We start from the raw sequence: 17,442 nt of genomic DNA on the forward strand, positions 1-17,442 counted from the left end.
TGAAGTTCTTGTTCTTATATCATCTGGAAATATTTAAAAAATGTATTGAGATTCAAGATGAAAAATCCACCAGATAAAACATTATTTCTCCATCTTCTGTTTTCACTTATTTACATTTATCTATAAATAAGGCTCACCAAATTAGCTCTGTGGGCAGAACATAAGACTGCATTGAAATGCTCTAAACTTGCTTGTCACTGGCTCACCCAATTAGCTCTGTGAGTATTATGTTATACTTAATGCTCTAAATCATTGTCTTGGTGAGATAAACTGTGAAATGAATATTTTCTATGATGACCTGACAGAAGAACATGTCTTAAGCAGTTCATCATCCACCTCTGATTCATGTAGTGAAGTTGTCAGTTACTGGTACAGAATCAAAAAGCACCGCTTATGATAACACACTGCTATTCATTTTTGTAATGAAATACTGTTAAAAGATAGTGTAAAACACATACAAACAAAACTGAAACCATTATATAAAGATAAAATCTGCAAAAAAAAAATATACAAGTAACTGACAACTTCCTTACATGAATCCCAGCTGGAGGACAAATGTCTTTTATAACTTTGAGGTATATTCTGAGGCACTTTAACCAGTATTTTATTTATCTAGCACCTCTACCTTTTATTTATCTAGCACTTTTACCCTTTAACATAATCAGTAACAGACAACTTCCTGAAATCATTACCCGTCAAATCAGTGTCTCCGTGGGATAAAAACAGCAGACATCCATACTGTGATCAAGCAGATTCAAATGAAAGCTAAAGTAATCTAGAATGAATGTTTCCTCTCATGATTGTCAAATACTTCTTTTTATTCAGTTTTAAGGGAATACATAAAACCAGTTGAAAGCCTTTCTGGTAAGGAATGTTTAAAACTTCACCTGAATACTTTTAAAAGTTTTTTAATGCATTCAGGGAATTAAATCATAAAATGATTGTAAAAAGCAGTCCCGTGTATTTCCTACATGATATGAAAATTAATGAGAACTGAAAAAAACGTGTTACGTTTTACACTTTTGAATAGTTCGCAAGAGATTACCAGGCATCAACAGTATCCCAGATGTCCTTCTGTAATCTCACTTTTGAGAAATCCTCAGTCCAGAAATTATCTGGCAGATCATTACAAGATACAAAATCTTGTTCTGTCAACAGCTGCACTACACAATTTGACAGCAAAGAGCTCAGCCTGTTGTCAACTTCTGTCATCTGAGATGATAACTTTGGAAGTTCAGAATCCATGACTTGAGTGCCTTGTTCAGTGAACTGTTTAACTGGACTGGGTTTTATAGATACATTTTGAATTATACTGGCTGACTGTTCATTTGGTCTTGACAATCCAGGATTGTGGAAACAGAATGACAGAAGTTGTCTACCCTTGTACAGAACCTGTAATAAAATAGAGCAACAGTAAAAGTATTTTAAGGTTTAGCAGTATGTCACAAAACCACAGAAATATTTAGTAAACATTAACAACATCTTTATAAACAAACTAACTGTCCAATACATCTTTACTGTTCTGTCCCATAGAATTGGATACTTGAAATATTCTAAAAGAGTTGTCCCCCTTTAAAAAAGAATGCCATTTGTAAAGAAATAAAAGTAAACAATTGTCAAAAAAACGATGTTTAACCAAGTTATGTAAAGTTTAAGCACTCGTACATTGTTGCAAATGCATCAAAACAAAGACATGTAACAGCTTTTTAAAAACGGTGAGTTTTTAAAGGCGAACTGTCCAGAAGTGTGGCCCCTTCATGCAGTCCCTTTCCGAAATTCAATATATATATGAGTAAATTGACAATGGTTTTGTAGAATAATATAAATGTTTTATATGCTGTTTAATTTTCATGTAAAACAATTCTTTCTTTCTATGATTTGGTGATGTTCGAACTTTCTACTCCGAGACATGGACCTAACTCTTAAAAGACCTGTCAGGGCTTAAGACTCTGAAGTTTATACTTGATATATAATGCTACGTATCAATTTCAATTCATGGAGATATTAGACGCATAGCATATAGACTTTCTACTCATTTTAAACTTTCAGGGACAAGTTGGCATACCTGCATTTCTACCACTGTAACTGAAATTCTGTATAATACAAATAGGAAGCCATATTTGTGACCTTAGGTAAATGAAAAAAATACCAGGTTTAACAGGAAATTTTCTCCTCCCCTCCTAGAAATAGGAAATATCCTCCCTCTACTTTTAGTGGAGTCCACTTGCACTCAGATTCACAGTTATTAGACGTGAGTGCATATGCACTGATGCTATAATACATGTGTGCATCCTTCCTGTAACATTTTTTTTTTACTTTACAAATATTTTCTTCAGTGAGATAGCGTGTCGCACACAAAACTGGTCCCTGGTCACACCAGGTCAAAGACAAATGCACTGTCAATTACTACTGGGAGGAGAGCTAATTTTCAAAGTTGTGTTGGGGAAAGATTTCCTAGGAATTTTCCAACTTGGGGTTTAAAAGATAATAGAATGTTGTGTGCAACCATAACTAGTCAAGAAAAGCAAAAAGGAAGGGCCATTGTGACCCTTTATCACTCATCTGGGTAACATTCAGCGAGGGCTTGGTGCAAAACTATTGTTAAGTGTATATAAATAAAGAACAAGATACAATAGTTTTGCGCCAAGCCTTAATTTGCTCTTAATACTGGTCAAGTTCACAAAGACCCAACCTACGTAAAACACACTAGAATGTGAATACACATACCAAGTTGTGTAGTAATACAAGAGTTTACACTGCACATAAATGTTTCTTAGAAATAATTGCAAAATCAAAAGAACACAAGTTGTTAATCATTAGATTGGCCCTCTTGACCATAAACATGATAAGGATTTTTTGAGAAATCATGGTGCTAGAGACTTGAGTTTAATATGGCATTTTTATATGCCTGAAGGGACGTATTATGTTATGATGCCGGTGTCCGTCTGTCTGTTTGTCTGTCCGTTCGTTAGCAATTTCATGTCCACTCTATAACTCTTGAACCCCTTGAAGCATTTCAAAGAAATTTGACACAAATATTCACCATATCGAGACGACATGCAGAGCGCATGTTACGGATGTCTCATTTCAAGGTCAAGGTCACACTTAGAGGTCAAAGGTCATATGACGTTGTTTCGTGTCCGCTCTGTAACTCTCGAACTGCTTGAAGGATTTTAAAGAAACTTGGCACAAATGTTCACCACATCGAGACAACGTGCATAGCGCATGTTTCGGATGGCTCTCTTCAAGGTCAAGGTTAAACTTGGGGGTCAAAGGTCATACCTTTGGGCGTATATATTGCTCTGCATTGTGGTGCTCTTGTTTTATAATTCAAGGATGTAACTGAACATAACTGTCTATTCTGAACAAAATCAGAACAAGAAAGAACACATTCTTGTAAATATGAAGGTACTAAAGCATAAACATAGTGAAAAGTGGTGATTCTGATAAATCAAGGGCACACAATTCTGGAGTTACTTTTCTAATAATCTTGTACAAGATTTTATAGACATACACATTCTGTGTAAATGTAATAGCATTTGGGAAGAAATGATAGTAAGCTTTTTTTTCAAAGAACCATAACTCTTCCAAAACCAGTTGATGAAAAACATGCTAAATGTAATATGTCCAACTTGACTTGATACTTATCAATCCTATTAGTTTCATTCCAATGCAGTCAGTAGTATTTATCAAACAAGAGGGTCCTTGACCCTAAAGTGCTCACCTGTGTACAAGGCTTCAAGTGTGTTTGTTTAACGTAATGGTACAAGTACATAGTTAGGTTTCTTCTATGTTAGCCTATTAGTAAAGGCCATTTATGACCAAAATGCCAAATAAAGGAAAAAACTCGCAAAGAATTGATTTTTTATGTAAGTATTATACAAGATGTATGCAACAACATATAAAAAGTTTAGAAAAGTATCATGATGCAAAATGTCTATTTTTGGGGTTAAAATGTTTAAAATATTAATGAAACTGTGGATTTCTGGAATCGGCTCATAACAACAGATTTATGCATCTAAGGAGGTCCAACTTTGGCACTACATTATAATACTATATTGTGCAAAATGTAAACTAATTAGAAATTTAGAAGAAAACAAAATGGCGTCCTAAATCCAATATGGCCGCCATAAAACGACATTTAAACCAGAATTTTCGTTGATTTTATGTGAAATTGTCTCATATCATTGGTTTTACATATAATAAGCTAGTTATTGTTAGTAACCGTATGCAGTTGACCTAAGATGAATAACATACTGCCAGCAGATTCAATACGGGGCAATAGTGAAGTATACAGATAAAACTGCCGAGTCATTCGGCAGTAGAAATTGTCGTAAAGCAGCGATAACTTCCTTATTTATTAACAAAATATATGAGGATGGGTACTTTTCTTTCTTAGTAAGATCATTTCCAATCTGATAATCATGGTTTTAAGGAAAAGGTGTTTTCAGTTAATTTTCTTTTTCATTAAAAAGGAAAATGGGGCACGAAAAATATGGTAGATTCAAAAAGTCCTCAGCCTTTTTCTGCCCCCCTTTTTTTTGCTCTGTAGAGCTATTTTCCTTAGATTTTGCATTTATTTTTCTGAAATGACATGAAAGATCTATGCTTGACATGTAGGTAGCATTTTCACAAAGAAATAATAACATGACAGAATTTGCCATGGAAACTTATATCATACACCACCACTGCAATCTGGGGTCTCATTTTCAGCTGATTTTGCAATTTGTGTGTTTGACTAAAAATATTTTTCTTGCATCAAACATAACCCCCACTTTTCTTTTGATATTTATTCCGCACTGATAATTTTCTTCAAGAAAATGTAAGTTACAGACATTCTAAATTCGTCCGGATGTGTGCTGCAGCCATTGGAAATATGTCAATCTTGTATAGTATAAAGACGAACAGCTATTTAGTTTGTTATAACCTTTGAACGACTTGGGTTAATAACAGTCATAGCTTGATCTCAGCATCACACATTATGTTAAATACAATCATATAGTAAAAGAGAACTAAACATTTGTTAGATCAAGTACTTGTGTATTCAATGTAAAATATGTTCGAATTTGGACCAACCAGAAACAAGTTTCATTAATAGCACCAGTCAAAGCACACCTGTGCTAGGGTATAGATAAGAAGATGAATTACAATGAAATCGTTTTGTAGCCACACATCAAGGAATCAACTTATAATATATCTCGGTAGCTTGAAAAAAGAGTTGTTGCAGCTACACTGTCAGGGCAGATAAATTATATAAAATAGACGTTTGAGACTAAAGAATAGTTGCAGTATTGTAACTAAGTTTCGAGCGTAAAGGCCAGCGCATAGAAATTAAACCTTTACGGGATAGATGATAGCAAATACAGGCTGATCATCAGAAATCTGAGACGGAGACGTTTGGCTTGGTAATCTTCTGAGTCAGTAAGAGAACGAGGTTCAACGTTATCGGCGAAGTACAGCCGAAGCCTTAGGGTCATTTTAATGCTATATTTTATAGCATATAAGTGCTGAGCATCAAGGAGTTAGGGCAATTATACTGAGTTGCAGCTTCATGTAAGAGAACACCGGCTGAACATCTATGCGAAAGGACACTCATATGTAGTCGATTCAAAGACATTGGCTGACAGGAACTTCAAAAAAAAGTCAAACACAGTATTGCCAGCCTATAGGAGTTTGAGCTGATTATCATTAGTTGAAGATTATTAGTTTGAAACATTGAGTGATTCGCCTGATCCCTGAAATCATTATAGTCATGAATCATTTAGGCGAGGTAGCCAGAGAAAAAATATTTATAAGGTACTGTATATGGTCTCACCAGCTCTACGTTACAACATAGAACAGCCACCATAGCCATTAGGCCCGTTACTTGTTCAAGATTCTAAAGGCGTAAGCATTTTCATGTGTAATATAACTCGTATCCTGATATTTACATATGGTATGTGGAAGTGTTGTTATGATATAGATTTCTATGCTATTGTGAACCGTACTTTAGTAAAATGTATTCAGTTAATGTTTTGTTAAAGGTTATGACACACTTAATAGCTGTTCTTTTTTTATTCTTTATAAAATTCACATATTCCCAATGATGGCAGCGCACATCAGGACCTATTTTAAATGTCTGTAACTTATATTTTCTTGCAGAATATTGTCAATACTGAATAAAATGAAGAAGGAAAGCAGGGGTCATGCCTGATGCAGAAAAAATATTTTCAGTCAAACACACAAACTGCAAAATTAGCTACACAATGAGATCCCTATAGTGGTAGTGTATGATCTAAGTCAACATGACACATTCTGTAGTGTTATTATTTTATTATGAAAATGCTACCTACATGTCAAGCATAGATCTGTCATTTGATTTCAGCAAAATTTGCAAATAAAATAAGGAAAATAGTTCTTAAAGAGCAAAAAATGATGACTATGTGAATCCGCCATTATGCGACTACGATTTTTGACCATTTTCCTATCAAGTGTCTGTATGCTATAAGAAAAACTTTTTTTCTAAGATTGTGCCAGTTTCATTTGAAATGTACAAACAACTTAAATACAAGGTTTTAGTTTATACCAACAATTTCTAAGGTTTTATGGCAATTTCAGTAACATGTGACAACTCGTCAAATTTTGGCAAAATAGCTGTCACAACATAATTTTCAATCAGTTATCATAACTGTAGCCTACTTTTGCCCTGTTTTGTCATTTTCTACTGTGATCTGCTACACTGTCAGGGCAAATTACACATTTAAACTGTAAAATATGTTCAACTGTACCTCTAACTACTACAAATTAGCAATCGTTAGGATACCAAAGTGCAATTTTGAGAAAAAATACTGTGCATACACACAAATACATTCAAAATGTGGCCTTTTTGTGTTTATCAATATTTAAAGCAAAATTGCAATAAATTTGTCATCTTCTACCAAATTCTAGCCAAAGTAAACCTTTCCCATCCTCATCTGGCCAGATTTCAATTTTTACCAATGTACCCTTGTATGTTACAGCACACTAAATAGCTGTTATTCTATATAAAATTGTCGTATTTCCAATGGCTGCAGCACACATCGGGACCTTCTTTAAATGTCTGTATCTTACATTCTCCTGACGAATTTTGTCAGTGCTGAATAAAAATCAGAAAAAATGGGGGTCATGTTTGATGCAAGAAAAATATTTTCAATCAAACCATTTTTAGCGCCATTTTCTTATTCGGGGTCTGTATTGTCTAAATGACCCTATGGCGGCCATTTTGGAATTGAAAAGCCATCTTGAATTTGTTTAAGACTGAAGTTCGTGTGTTTTGAAATAAAATGTGTGTATCTTCTATGATGCTGGTCATTTTCCACACTATTTGAACTTTGTGAAATACTTAAACGGGTTTCCTGTGTAATGAGAATTTAATGGCGGTCATCTTGGATTTTGGTGGCCATCTTGGATTTTTTTTAAAGTAGTCATGAACTTATTTTTTTTGTGTTATAACTGCCTACTACCATGCAAAATTACGATTTCTTAATAAAAATATTGACATCATTATGGGCCGATTCCAGAAATTCACAGTTTCAATTATATTTTTAAACTTTTTACCCCAAAAAATGCATTTTGCACCATGATAACATTCTATACTTTTAGTATGCTGTTACATACATATTGTATAATGCCTTCACCAAAAATCAATTCTTTGCGAGTTTTTCCCCCTTTTTTCATAAATGGCCTTTACTATATATTATATACATGTCACACACATTTTGGAACCTACGGCAATAATTTGAACAATTAAGAGTAGACAGCAGACAGTACAACTCTGATATCACATGCCAAATGTCAAGGCTCTAGCTATTATTGATTCAGACAAGAAGATTTTCAAAGTCTCTTATGTATAAGCCTATAGTACGTACATGTCACACAAAGCGGGTTGGCCATTTTTGACCTGAGGGCAATAATTTGGACAAGTATGGTAAACAGTCAAACCCTTATATCACCTGCCAAATATCGAAGTTCTAGAGAGTCTGATAGCTGAAAACCTATTTTAAACCAAAAAGACCCATATGTTCAATGAACCGGAACCATTTGAACAAATTTGAAAGAGGGCTACCCAGAGATCATTTGTGTAAAGTTCCATCAAAATCAATTAAGTGGTTTTGGAAGAGATGTTGTTTAAAGAAATTGTTGATGACAAGAGGGTCATGATGACCCTGGATCGCTCACCCGAGTAATATGAGCTACATGTTTCAAATGTCAAACTGATGCTAAAATATCAAGAAAGTAGGTCAGTAGGTCAAGGTCACAGTCAAGTGACCCCTACTTTGGGTCATCAGGTAATTATAATTAACAAGAGGGTCATTGATCCTAAAGCGCTCACCTGTGTACAAGGCTTCAAGTGAGTATGTATAAGTAAAGAGTTAGGTTTCTTCTATGTTAGCCTATATTATATACATGTTACACACATTGTTTAACCTAGGGCAATAATTTGAACAATTCTGGTAGACCTTACAAATCTGATATCACACTCCAAATATCAAGGCTCTAGCTTTTTTTGATTTAGAGAAGATTTTCAAAGTTTCTTATATATAAACCTATAGTAAGTACATTTCAGACACAGGGGCATAGCCATTTTTTTTTTAACCTTAGGGCAATAATTTGGACAAGTATGTTACAGAGTCAAACCTTATTTCACATGCCAAATATCAAAGCTCTAGAGAAAAGAATTTTTAAAGTCTGATAGCTGAAAACCTATTTTCAATAAAAAAGACCCGTATGTTCAATGAACAAGAATTGGAACCATTTGAACAAATTTGAAAGAGGGTTACCCAGAGATCATTTCTGTAAAGTTTCATCAAAATGCATTCAGTGGTTTTGGAGATGTTGTTTAAAGAAATTGTTGATGAAAAGTGACCATGCCCTCAGGCAGCCATGTTTTTTGATGAATCAGAATAATTTGAACAATCTTGGTAGAGAGTCACACAAGAACCATTTATGTGAAATTATTTTAAAATTAGGCTAGCAGTTTTATACAATAAGAATTTTTAAGTTTCTACTAAAACATAAAGGGAAAAGTGACCACGCCCCCTGGCAGCCATGTTTTTTGATGAATCGGAATAATTTGAACAATCTTGGTAGAGGGTTACACAAGAACCATTTGAATAAAATTGTTTTAAAATCAGGCTAGCAGTTTCACATAAAATTTTTTAATTTCAACTATATACATATAGGGAAAAGTGACCACGCCCTCTGGTGGCCATGTTTTTTGACAAATCAAAATAATCTGAATATTCTTTGTAGAGGGTCACACAAGGATCATTTGTGTAAAATTATTCTTAAATCGGGCTAGCAATTTCACACAAGAACATTTTTTAAATTTCCACTATATACATATAGAGAAAAGTGACTACACCCCCTGGCAGCCATGTTTTTTGACAATTCAGTACAATCTTGGTAGAGGGTCACATAAGGACCATTTATGAAAAATTATTTCAAGACTGTATCATCAGTTTAAGAAGAGATGTCATTTGAAGATTTTTCTATTTTTAGCTCTGGCGTCCCCTATGTGCAACAAAGCGGAACCGTTTGAACAACTCTGGTAGAGGACCATCCAAGGAACATCCATGCCAAGTTCCATCAAAATCCATTCAGTGGTTTTGGAGGAGATGTCTTTTAAACAACTGTTGACGACGGACGGATGCACAATGGACACAGCATGATCACAATAGCTCACCATAAGCATTACTCAGGTGAGCTAAAAAGTCTAGGAAATATAATCAGATAATTTTTAAGTATTTTTTCTTATATCAGTCATATAACACCTTATCCCCGGGGTGGGGCCTCTTTCCACCCCAGGGGCATAATTTGAACAATCTTGTTAGAGAGCCACTAGGCAATGCAACATACCAAATATCAACAGCATAGGCCTTGCAGTTTCAGACAAGAAGTTTTTTCCTATATAAGTCTATGTAAAACTTGGGACCCCCGGGGTGGGGCCTCTTTTCATCCCAGGGTAATAATTTGAACAATCTTGGTAGAGGACCACAAGGCAATGCTACATACCAAATATCAAAGGCTTAGGTCTTGTGGTTTCAGACAAGAAGACTTTTAAAGTTTTTTCCTATATGTCTATGTAAAACTTAGGACCCCCGGGGTGGGGCCTCTTTTCACCCCAGGGGCATAATTTGAACAATCTTCATAGAGGACTATTAGAGATGTCACAGGCCAAATATCAAAGCTCTACGCCTTGCGGTTTTGGAAAAGAAGATTTCTAAAGTTTTTTCTTTCGGTTGCCATGGCAACCAGAGTTCTGTATGGAATTCAGTTCTTTGAAATTTTTTTAAAGAAGACTATCCAAGAAACATCCCTGTGAAGTTTCATCAAAATTGGCCAGATGGTTTAGATGTTGTTTAAAGGAAAGTGTGGACAGAAGACGGATGGTGAGCGATCACAATAGCTCACCTTGAGCACTTTGAGCTAGGTGAGCTAAAAAGCTTGAAAGGTTGCTGTATGACCTAAATTGTGCCAGTGTGACTCTAAATTTCTGACCCGACCCTAAATGTTTTTATGGCCTTGGAGAATTTTTTTCACCTTTTTAACAAAAAGTTGCAAAACTGCACTTTGTATGCTTTAAACATGGTCACAAATCAACTTACTGATACTCTAAAGACATAACTCCCTTATTTGTATTCATTTTTTGACACAAAAATAATTTCCAAAAAGTCGTATTTAAAAAAAAAAAAAACCTTAGTAACCTACCCTAATTTTTTTGAGCATGTTACCGGAAACTATTTTTTTTTACATCTGATGAAAGGAATTTGATAGCAGTAAATCTAGAAATATTTCTTTTATTTATTTTAAAACTGATCAAGCAATTTCTCAGGCCATGAAAACTACACTTGCACAGGTCACCTAGATTTGAAAGAATTGGCAAGAGGTTCACTCAAGAAACATTTCTGTGAAATCTGGTTGAAATTGGCTTGGTAGTTTATGAAGGATAGAATTGTGGAAGAAAAAATCAACAAAAGACAATTATAGTAACTGCAACTATTAGGTTTACATTTTACAAGTATAATGTACAGATAAATTTCTTACAATATGTACTGTATGACAAACAAAATAGCTTTTCTACATCTTTCACAGGCTACAACTGTTACAGTATTTTCATAAATAATCACTGCCATTGTTCACTTCTTATTTTACAACTATTCATTAACTTTTTCAATTATCACTTTGTGATTTAAAAGATCTTAGTCAATACATAAATGTACATTTCAATGAAGGGTTAAAATACTGTTTGTAATAATTTTACTGTAAAATATATTTGTATTTACTGTTAAAACACTGTTATTAATAATTTTACTGTAAAATATATTTGTATTTACTGTTAAAACACTGTTATTAATAATTTTACTGTAAAATATATTTGTATGCTCTGTGTCAGTAAATGTGAAGGTAGTTCGTCAAGAAGCTTAACGTTTCCCAGTCTGTCTGTTGTTGCAATATCATGCTTTGTCTGTTGTTGCAATATCATGCTTTGTCTGTTGTTGCAATATCAAGCTTTGTCTGTTGTTGCAATATCATGCTTTGTCTGTTGTTGCAATATCATGCTTTGTCTGTTTTCTCATGTCATCCTTCTGCTGAATTAAAATGTACTCAACAGTTTACATATATGATAGTTTGCAGCATTGTTTCTTGTACGTATATTGCGAGACTTTGTATAGCAGCAGAGAGCAGCATCATATCTGTTCTCCTGTTCCAAGCATTGTCCCAGTAAATTCAGCGCTGTTTCTCTGTGATTGAGGTTTTTATCGGTATCAATGGTAGTGGCAAGGTTTAAAAGAGCTCGCTGTTGATCTGCTCCTCTCTGAAGATGTTTGTAAGTCTTGTACTGTAGGAAGTAAAGGTAAGGGAGTGAATCAACCACAGCACAGTCCATCCAGTTATCTTTTTCATTCCTCTCTAGCAAGTCTTCTTGTGTAGATCTAAACATTTCATATCGTAATTCTTTGGGGACAGAGTTGATTTCACAACGCATAAACACAACACAAAAAGCTGCAATATCTTTTATAAGTTCTTCATTGCCTGTTTTACATTTACTGACAAATCGTGGTTTTATGGTCTTTAAACTGTCACAGCACGCACACACAGGGGTAACAACATCCAAGTCAAACTTTTCTTCAACAATACCAAGAACATACTCTGTTTTTTCTGTTTCTCCTGCACAGTATAATGCAGATGCAAGTTTCAGCCTGCTAGATGACACATCAGAGTTCAATCCTGCTGAAAACCAAGCAAGTGCCATGTGGGATATGGAACTACTGGCATCAATGTCTGTAGATGCCATCACAGATCCAAGGGAAGAGCAAACCTGCCGAGTCAAAAGTTTGCACACTGATTTCTGCGGTGTATCACATTCTGATGAGCTATATATTTTAACCAAAATGGATATTGAGTTTAAAAGCAGAAAAGGTACCATTCTACATGTTCTCGCAAGTCTGATTATTATGGAATATGTTAACCGTACCGAATAGAAAAAATCATATATAAAAAATCCTAAAGCCTTAGATGACATATCAGCTGAGGAATGGTAATAACAACCACATGGGTACACTGGTAACCTGTTCATCTTCTGCTGAAGTCTCATGCCAAGGTCATCAATAGGAATATCTATTAATGCCCAAATTTCACATTGTATGATAGATTTGAGAATTGCAAGAAGCTGTTGCTGGACTGGATAAGAAATTCTTCCAGCCATCAAGTTGTTTTCAGGTATTATGAAATGTGGACAATTTAGTTGTCTAACACAGTCCTGCAAAGACAGCAAGCAATATTTTAAACATGCAAGTAAATTGTGCTCCTGCCATTGATTTAAATGTGTAGTGTGTATACAATGAAATAAAACAGTTTTACACATGAAACTAGAAATGGCAGCTTCACACTGCGGACTGATGAATGTTTTAAGAATCATCTTCATCAAGATGTAACATCTTATTTGTGTGATGTTTAAACTGAACATGAGACATCTTTCAGCTCTTGAAGTAGATATTCTCCATTCAAGTTGTTTATTCCTACCCTGCTTACTGCCTACTGGTACAACAAAACACCCTGTAGTCTCACAGTATCTCCTCACTTCGTCCGTAGGCCACCCTCCTATGCCTTGCTGTGATAACCAGAGTTGGGCTTCTTTAGGCCACGATTTACATTGACAGGCTACAACTTTATCAAAAGCTGAGGAATTATTTTTTCCTGGATATGTTGTTGCTGGACCATTTACAACTGAACCATTTTTAGGCTTAACAATGTTTTTCATAAGTGTTCTTCCTCTTCCATCAGCAAGAAGATCTTCATGTGTCCTATGGTAATTACAGGTGCAAGGAGAAGGTTCATCAGCTTTCAGCAACTGGAGAAGACAGTAGCCAGGTGAAGTAGTTTCATCATTGACCATTAAAAGATTCTTCACGCCTGGTTGCCACATACTCCAGTCCTGTATCACGTTCATGTCATCTCGGCTTAAGAGTATATCCAAGTCTGACTTTAGTCCTGGAGTTGTTGAACCTTCCACCTGACTTCCAAAGTAATATGTGGAGTGGTTGACTCCTGTTAGTATCTTCTTAATCTTATATGTAGATTCCTTCAACAACAACATCCTTCTCCTCTTCAGTACTGTTTTCTCATCCACACCAATATCACTGAGTACTTCTGATAATTTCAATGATAAACTTTCGGAATGACCAGGAGCTTGAGACATTCTGAAATCATTTAAAATAAAGCTCAATAACCAACATGTTATACATATAAATCTTTAGTAAACATTTAACACATTAATTTTATGATGCTAGACTTTGGACATGTGTTTGTGGAAAGCAGATATAACATAAAAAAATCATTTAACCTTAGCTTGCTGGCGGCAAGTGATTCTGCCTTTGCGATCAGTGCAGACCAAGATCAGCCTGCTCTGCAGGCTGATTACGGTCTGCACTGTTCACTATATTCAGTCAGTAAATTTTCAGTGAACACCCCATTAAATAATAGCAATGGTACTGCCAAAATTGAATGATGGACCAGTCCATTTTTAGCATGGTAAAGGTTAATTACATTCATTTGTATTTAACAACAGAATATGTTCTTCATAAAGAAATATGCATGTACAGTTCGTTTTTGTAAACATCATGATTGTAAACATTAAAGATTACATTTTGTAGCCTTAACTCAGGGTTCCATCTTTTAGTGCGTCTTGTATAAGAAAAACGTGAACTTACGCTAAAACACAACAATCAAAAAGTAGAAAGGTCATTTTGTATGTAGAGAAATTTTGGTTTGAAAACGTGTAAACACGTATGACCTAGTAATCTAACTGTATACCCGAGCGCCAATATAAATATAAATAAAACATTTTAACACCCAGGATTGTAGTATTTTCAATAAAGTAATGTTTATAACTACAGATAATGTTAACAAAAAATGTGATTATTACACATTTGAAAAAAACAAAATACAACTTTAATTCAGTGTGTACACTTACTTTTGAGATTGACAAGAAGAAACCTGATATTCCAATACCGGGCTGTAAAAGTTTCCGTCAAGTTCTACAAAATGTGCAGAATAAATAAGGCTGAACAATTACCTTAACCTTATGAAACTATGTTACAGGCAAGTCATACAAGGGGTGTTTCAAATTGTAAAAATTCATTTTAAATTCATAGTAAGTGTTTGAGTAAGCCTCCTTTTGCCTGTACATACAGTTTTGAAAGTATTTTCTACTTTCTGGACTGGGTGTCTTGCCTACTGCTGAATCAAGTGTGTTTATAGATGAAGTCATGCTTTCAGAAGACTAAACTTTTCTGGCAAGGATAGATTTTTGTTTTTTGGACAAGAAACATTCACATGAAGCTTTATAGTCTGGTGAATATTTTGGATGATCTAATACCCAACACTTTGTCTCTATAGATACCATCACTGGGATGTCAATAAAATCTGTAGTAAGGTCCTTTGGCAGCATGAGAATGCAAACAAGCAAAATAATAGCATTGTATTCCGGTTTGTGTGAGTCTGTTTGTAAGAGGTAACGGAAAGTGCAACATGTTTAACGCCCCTAGCAACAGGTTATACAGAATTCTATTACATGGATATTGAAAGAACTCCATGGTCCCAAAGAACCAGAAAATATAACAACACTGAATCAAAGTACTGAGAGATTTTTTACTTGCTTTTGGTTTAACATCACACTGACATAAATATGAGTCAAATGGCAACTTTCAAGCTTAAAATGCTTAAGGAAGACCTCATGTGCACCTCTGGGCATTATTTCATCATGGCTAAGCACCTGGTTTGAACCACCTACCTGTAAGCCAGCTGGATGGCTTCCTCACATGAAGAATTCAACATGTTAAGTAAAGCTCAAACTCACATTGGTGAGGTGCAAGTGATTTGAAGTCAGCGACCCTAACCACTTGGCTATCAAGGCCCTAGAAGACTTTTCATGGCCATCACACAGCACAAAAGAATTGCTGTGGTGGTAGTTAATAAATCTGTAATAAGACCCTTTTGAAGCACAGAATGCAAGTTGAATGAGTGTGTTAGAGAGAGGTAATGGAAAGTGCAACAGCCCCGCACCCCCCAGCACCAGCTTCTTGGGAATTCTATTACATAGATATTGAATGAACTCCATGATCCTAAAGGATCAGAAGTTATAACAACACTGAAAATTGGAGGACTTTCTATGGCCACCACATGATCCTTGTACTTAGGATTTAAGCTTTTTTCAGGCGAATATTTTGTTCTGCCAAAATAATGTGTCTTGATCAATAAAGATATTGATATCATAGAAAAGGTTATGTAAACTTTGAAATATTATCATCACTCATTGAACTCTTTGAAGTGAGGGTCAGTATTTTGCCAAAGGTCGAGGGGGTTGGTTAGGAGGGGTGGGGGTGGCAGCAAAACATTAAACTGGCCCCATCACTCTAACAGCCATGCTCATTTAATGTTATTATTTTGAATTATTTAAAACGAAAAAAATTGTTAAAATTATATATAGCTCATAAAATTGTGGCACACTGGAAATTGCATATAACATCTTAAACATCCCTCATAGATAAATCACAGGAAATTAAAAGTGAAAGTGACGTAGCCAATCTTCTTACAGTAGTTATAGTCCTCAAGAACTTGTTAAAACTTCAATTCAGTGAAATATGTGGTCTTTGGTACAAACCTACTGACATCAGAATTATAATTATAGTTTTGTTGTAATTATGGTAAAAACCAGTTTCGTAGGAGTCTGGGAAGTTTTTGAAATATAGAAGATAGTCAGCCTTTTATTTTGCGGTGTAAAAAAAAAAAAATTCCGGTAACATGCTAAAAAAACATTAGGGTAGGTACTAAGGTTAGTAAATTTTTGGAGGGATTTTTTCATTAAGTGCAACTTTTCAGAAATTATTTTTGTGTCAAAAATGAATACAAATAAAGGGTTTATGCCTTTAGAGCATAAGTAAGCTGATTTTTAACATCTCTGGCCATGTTTAAAGAATAAAAAGTGCAGTTTTGCAAATTTTTGTTAAAAAGTTGAAAAAAATTTCTCTGAAGCCATTAAAACATTAATATCTAGAGTCAGTCCAAAAATGTAGGGTAGGTCAGGATACCGGAAACAAACAATTCTTTTTTTTACGCCTTATTTTCTAATTTCTAAAATGCCAGATATCCATTTTATATTGACATTTGTATATTAAACAGAAGAAATTCAATTGTTCATCCTAATTATGAATTGGTAGATCAAAAGACAAAAGCCACAGCATACAATCCCTACCACTTGGGAAAGTTTCAAGATCAGATATTTCTGGAGAAGAAGTCATTTGAGGAAAATGGTAACTTTCATCTGACAAGTCCTAACTTCCACAAGCTTAACTGTATTAATATTGAGGAAATGTTCCAGTGTGGAAAATGAACTCTAACTGAAACTGAAAATTCACTTGACAAATTTCAGAAGTCAGTTACTTAATATTTGTTAACAAATTAACTTTAAAGTATCTATGGTTTGGCAATCAATTGAATTAAAAAAACCTAACCACAATGATACAGGATTGAAACTCCATTGTTTGAAGCCTAATTGCAACAAGGAAACCAAAGTGAAGCCATATCTTAAATCAACAATGTAAAAAACCTGAAAACAACAGGCCCACAGTAGCCTTATATCAATCACCTAATTTTTGTTCAACAGCCATTGAAGAAATTCTTCTGTCAAATTACTTTGAACTAGAATTTGTCTGTAGGACACAGGGTGCACAGTGCCCCCCACTGGTATATTTGTCACAAATAAGGGGAAATAATTCAAATGTTTGCAGTCTTAATGGGGTATAGCCTAAACAAACATTTTATGAAAAGGATTCATTATTCTAGGCTATATATTTTTTGAGCTATGAGCATCACAAACAAAAAATCCACTATTTTGGCTATTTCAAGGGCCATAACTCTTTA

At 34.7% G+C, this 17,442-nt stretch overlaps 2 protein-coding genes across 6 annotated transcripts in view; both read right to left on the minus strand.

Moving 5' to 3' along the window:
* Positions 1-892: 892 nt before the first annotated feature.
* LOC123534010 (kinesin-related protein 4-like) overlaps positions 893-17,442 on the minus strand; it is a 43,841-nt gene continuing 27,291 nt past the window's right edge. For all 5 annotated transcript variants that reach the window (XM_053520297.1, XM_053520296.1, XM_053520294.1 and 2 more), the window contains one exon: positions 893-1,392. In XM_053520297.1, the coding sequence (XP_053376272.1) occupies positions 1,042-1,392 (351 nt within the window). In that variant the 3' untranslated portion in view covers positions 893-1,041. The remainder of the gene's footprint in view (positions 1,393-17,442) is intronic.
* LOC123534011 (uncharacterized) lies at positions 7,247-15,517 on the minus strand. The gene is made up of 2 exons (XM_045316042.2): positions 14,495-15,517; positions 7,247-13,721 (listed from the first exon to the last, which is right to left on the minus strand). The coding sequence occupies exon 2, from the start codon at positions 13,718-13,720 to the stop codon at positions 11,615-11,617; it is 2,106 nt and encodes a 701-aa protein (XP_045171977.2). The 5' UTR covers position 13,721; positions 14,495-15,517; the 3' UTR covers positions 7,247-11,614.

The sequence above is a fragment of the Mercenaria mercenaria genome, chromosome 12 (assembly GCF_021730395.1).
Source record: "Mercenaria mercenaria strain notata chromosome 12, MADL_Memer_1, whole genome shotgun sequence".
Lineage (NCBI taxonomy): Eukaryota > Metazoa > Mollusca > Bivalvia > Venerida > Veneridae > Mercenaria > Mercenaria mercenaria.

What these genes read in the sequence shown, in the direction of transcription:
- LOC123534011 (XM_045316042.2), bottom strand. Translation starts at nt 13,720, where the DNA reads ATGTCTCAAGCTCCTGGTCATTCCGAAAGTTTATCATTGAAATTATCA.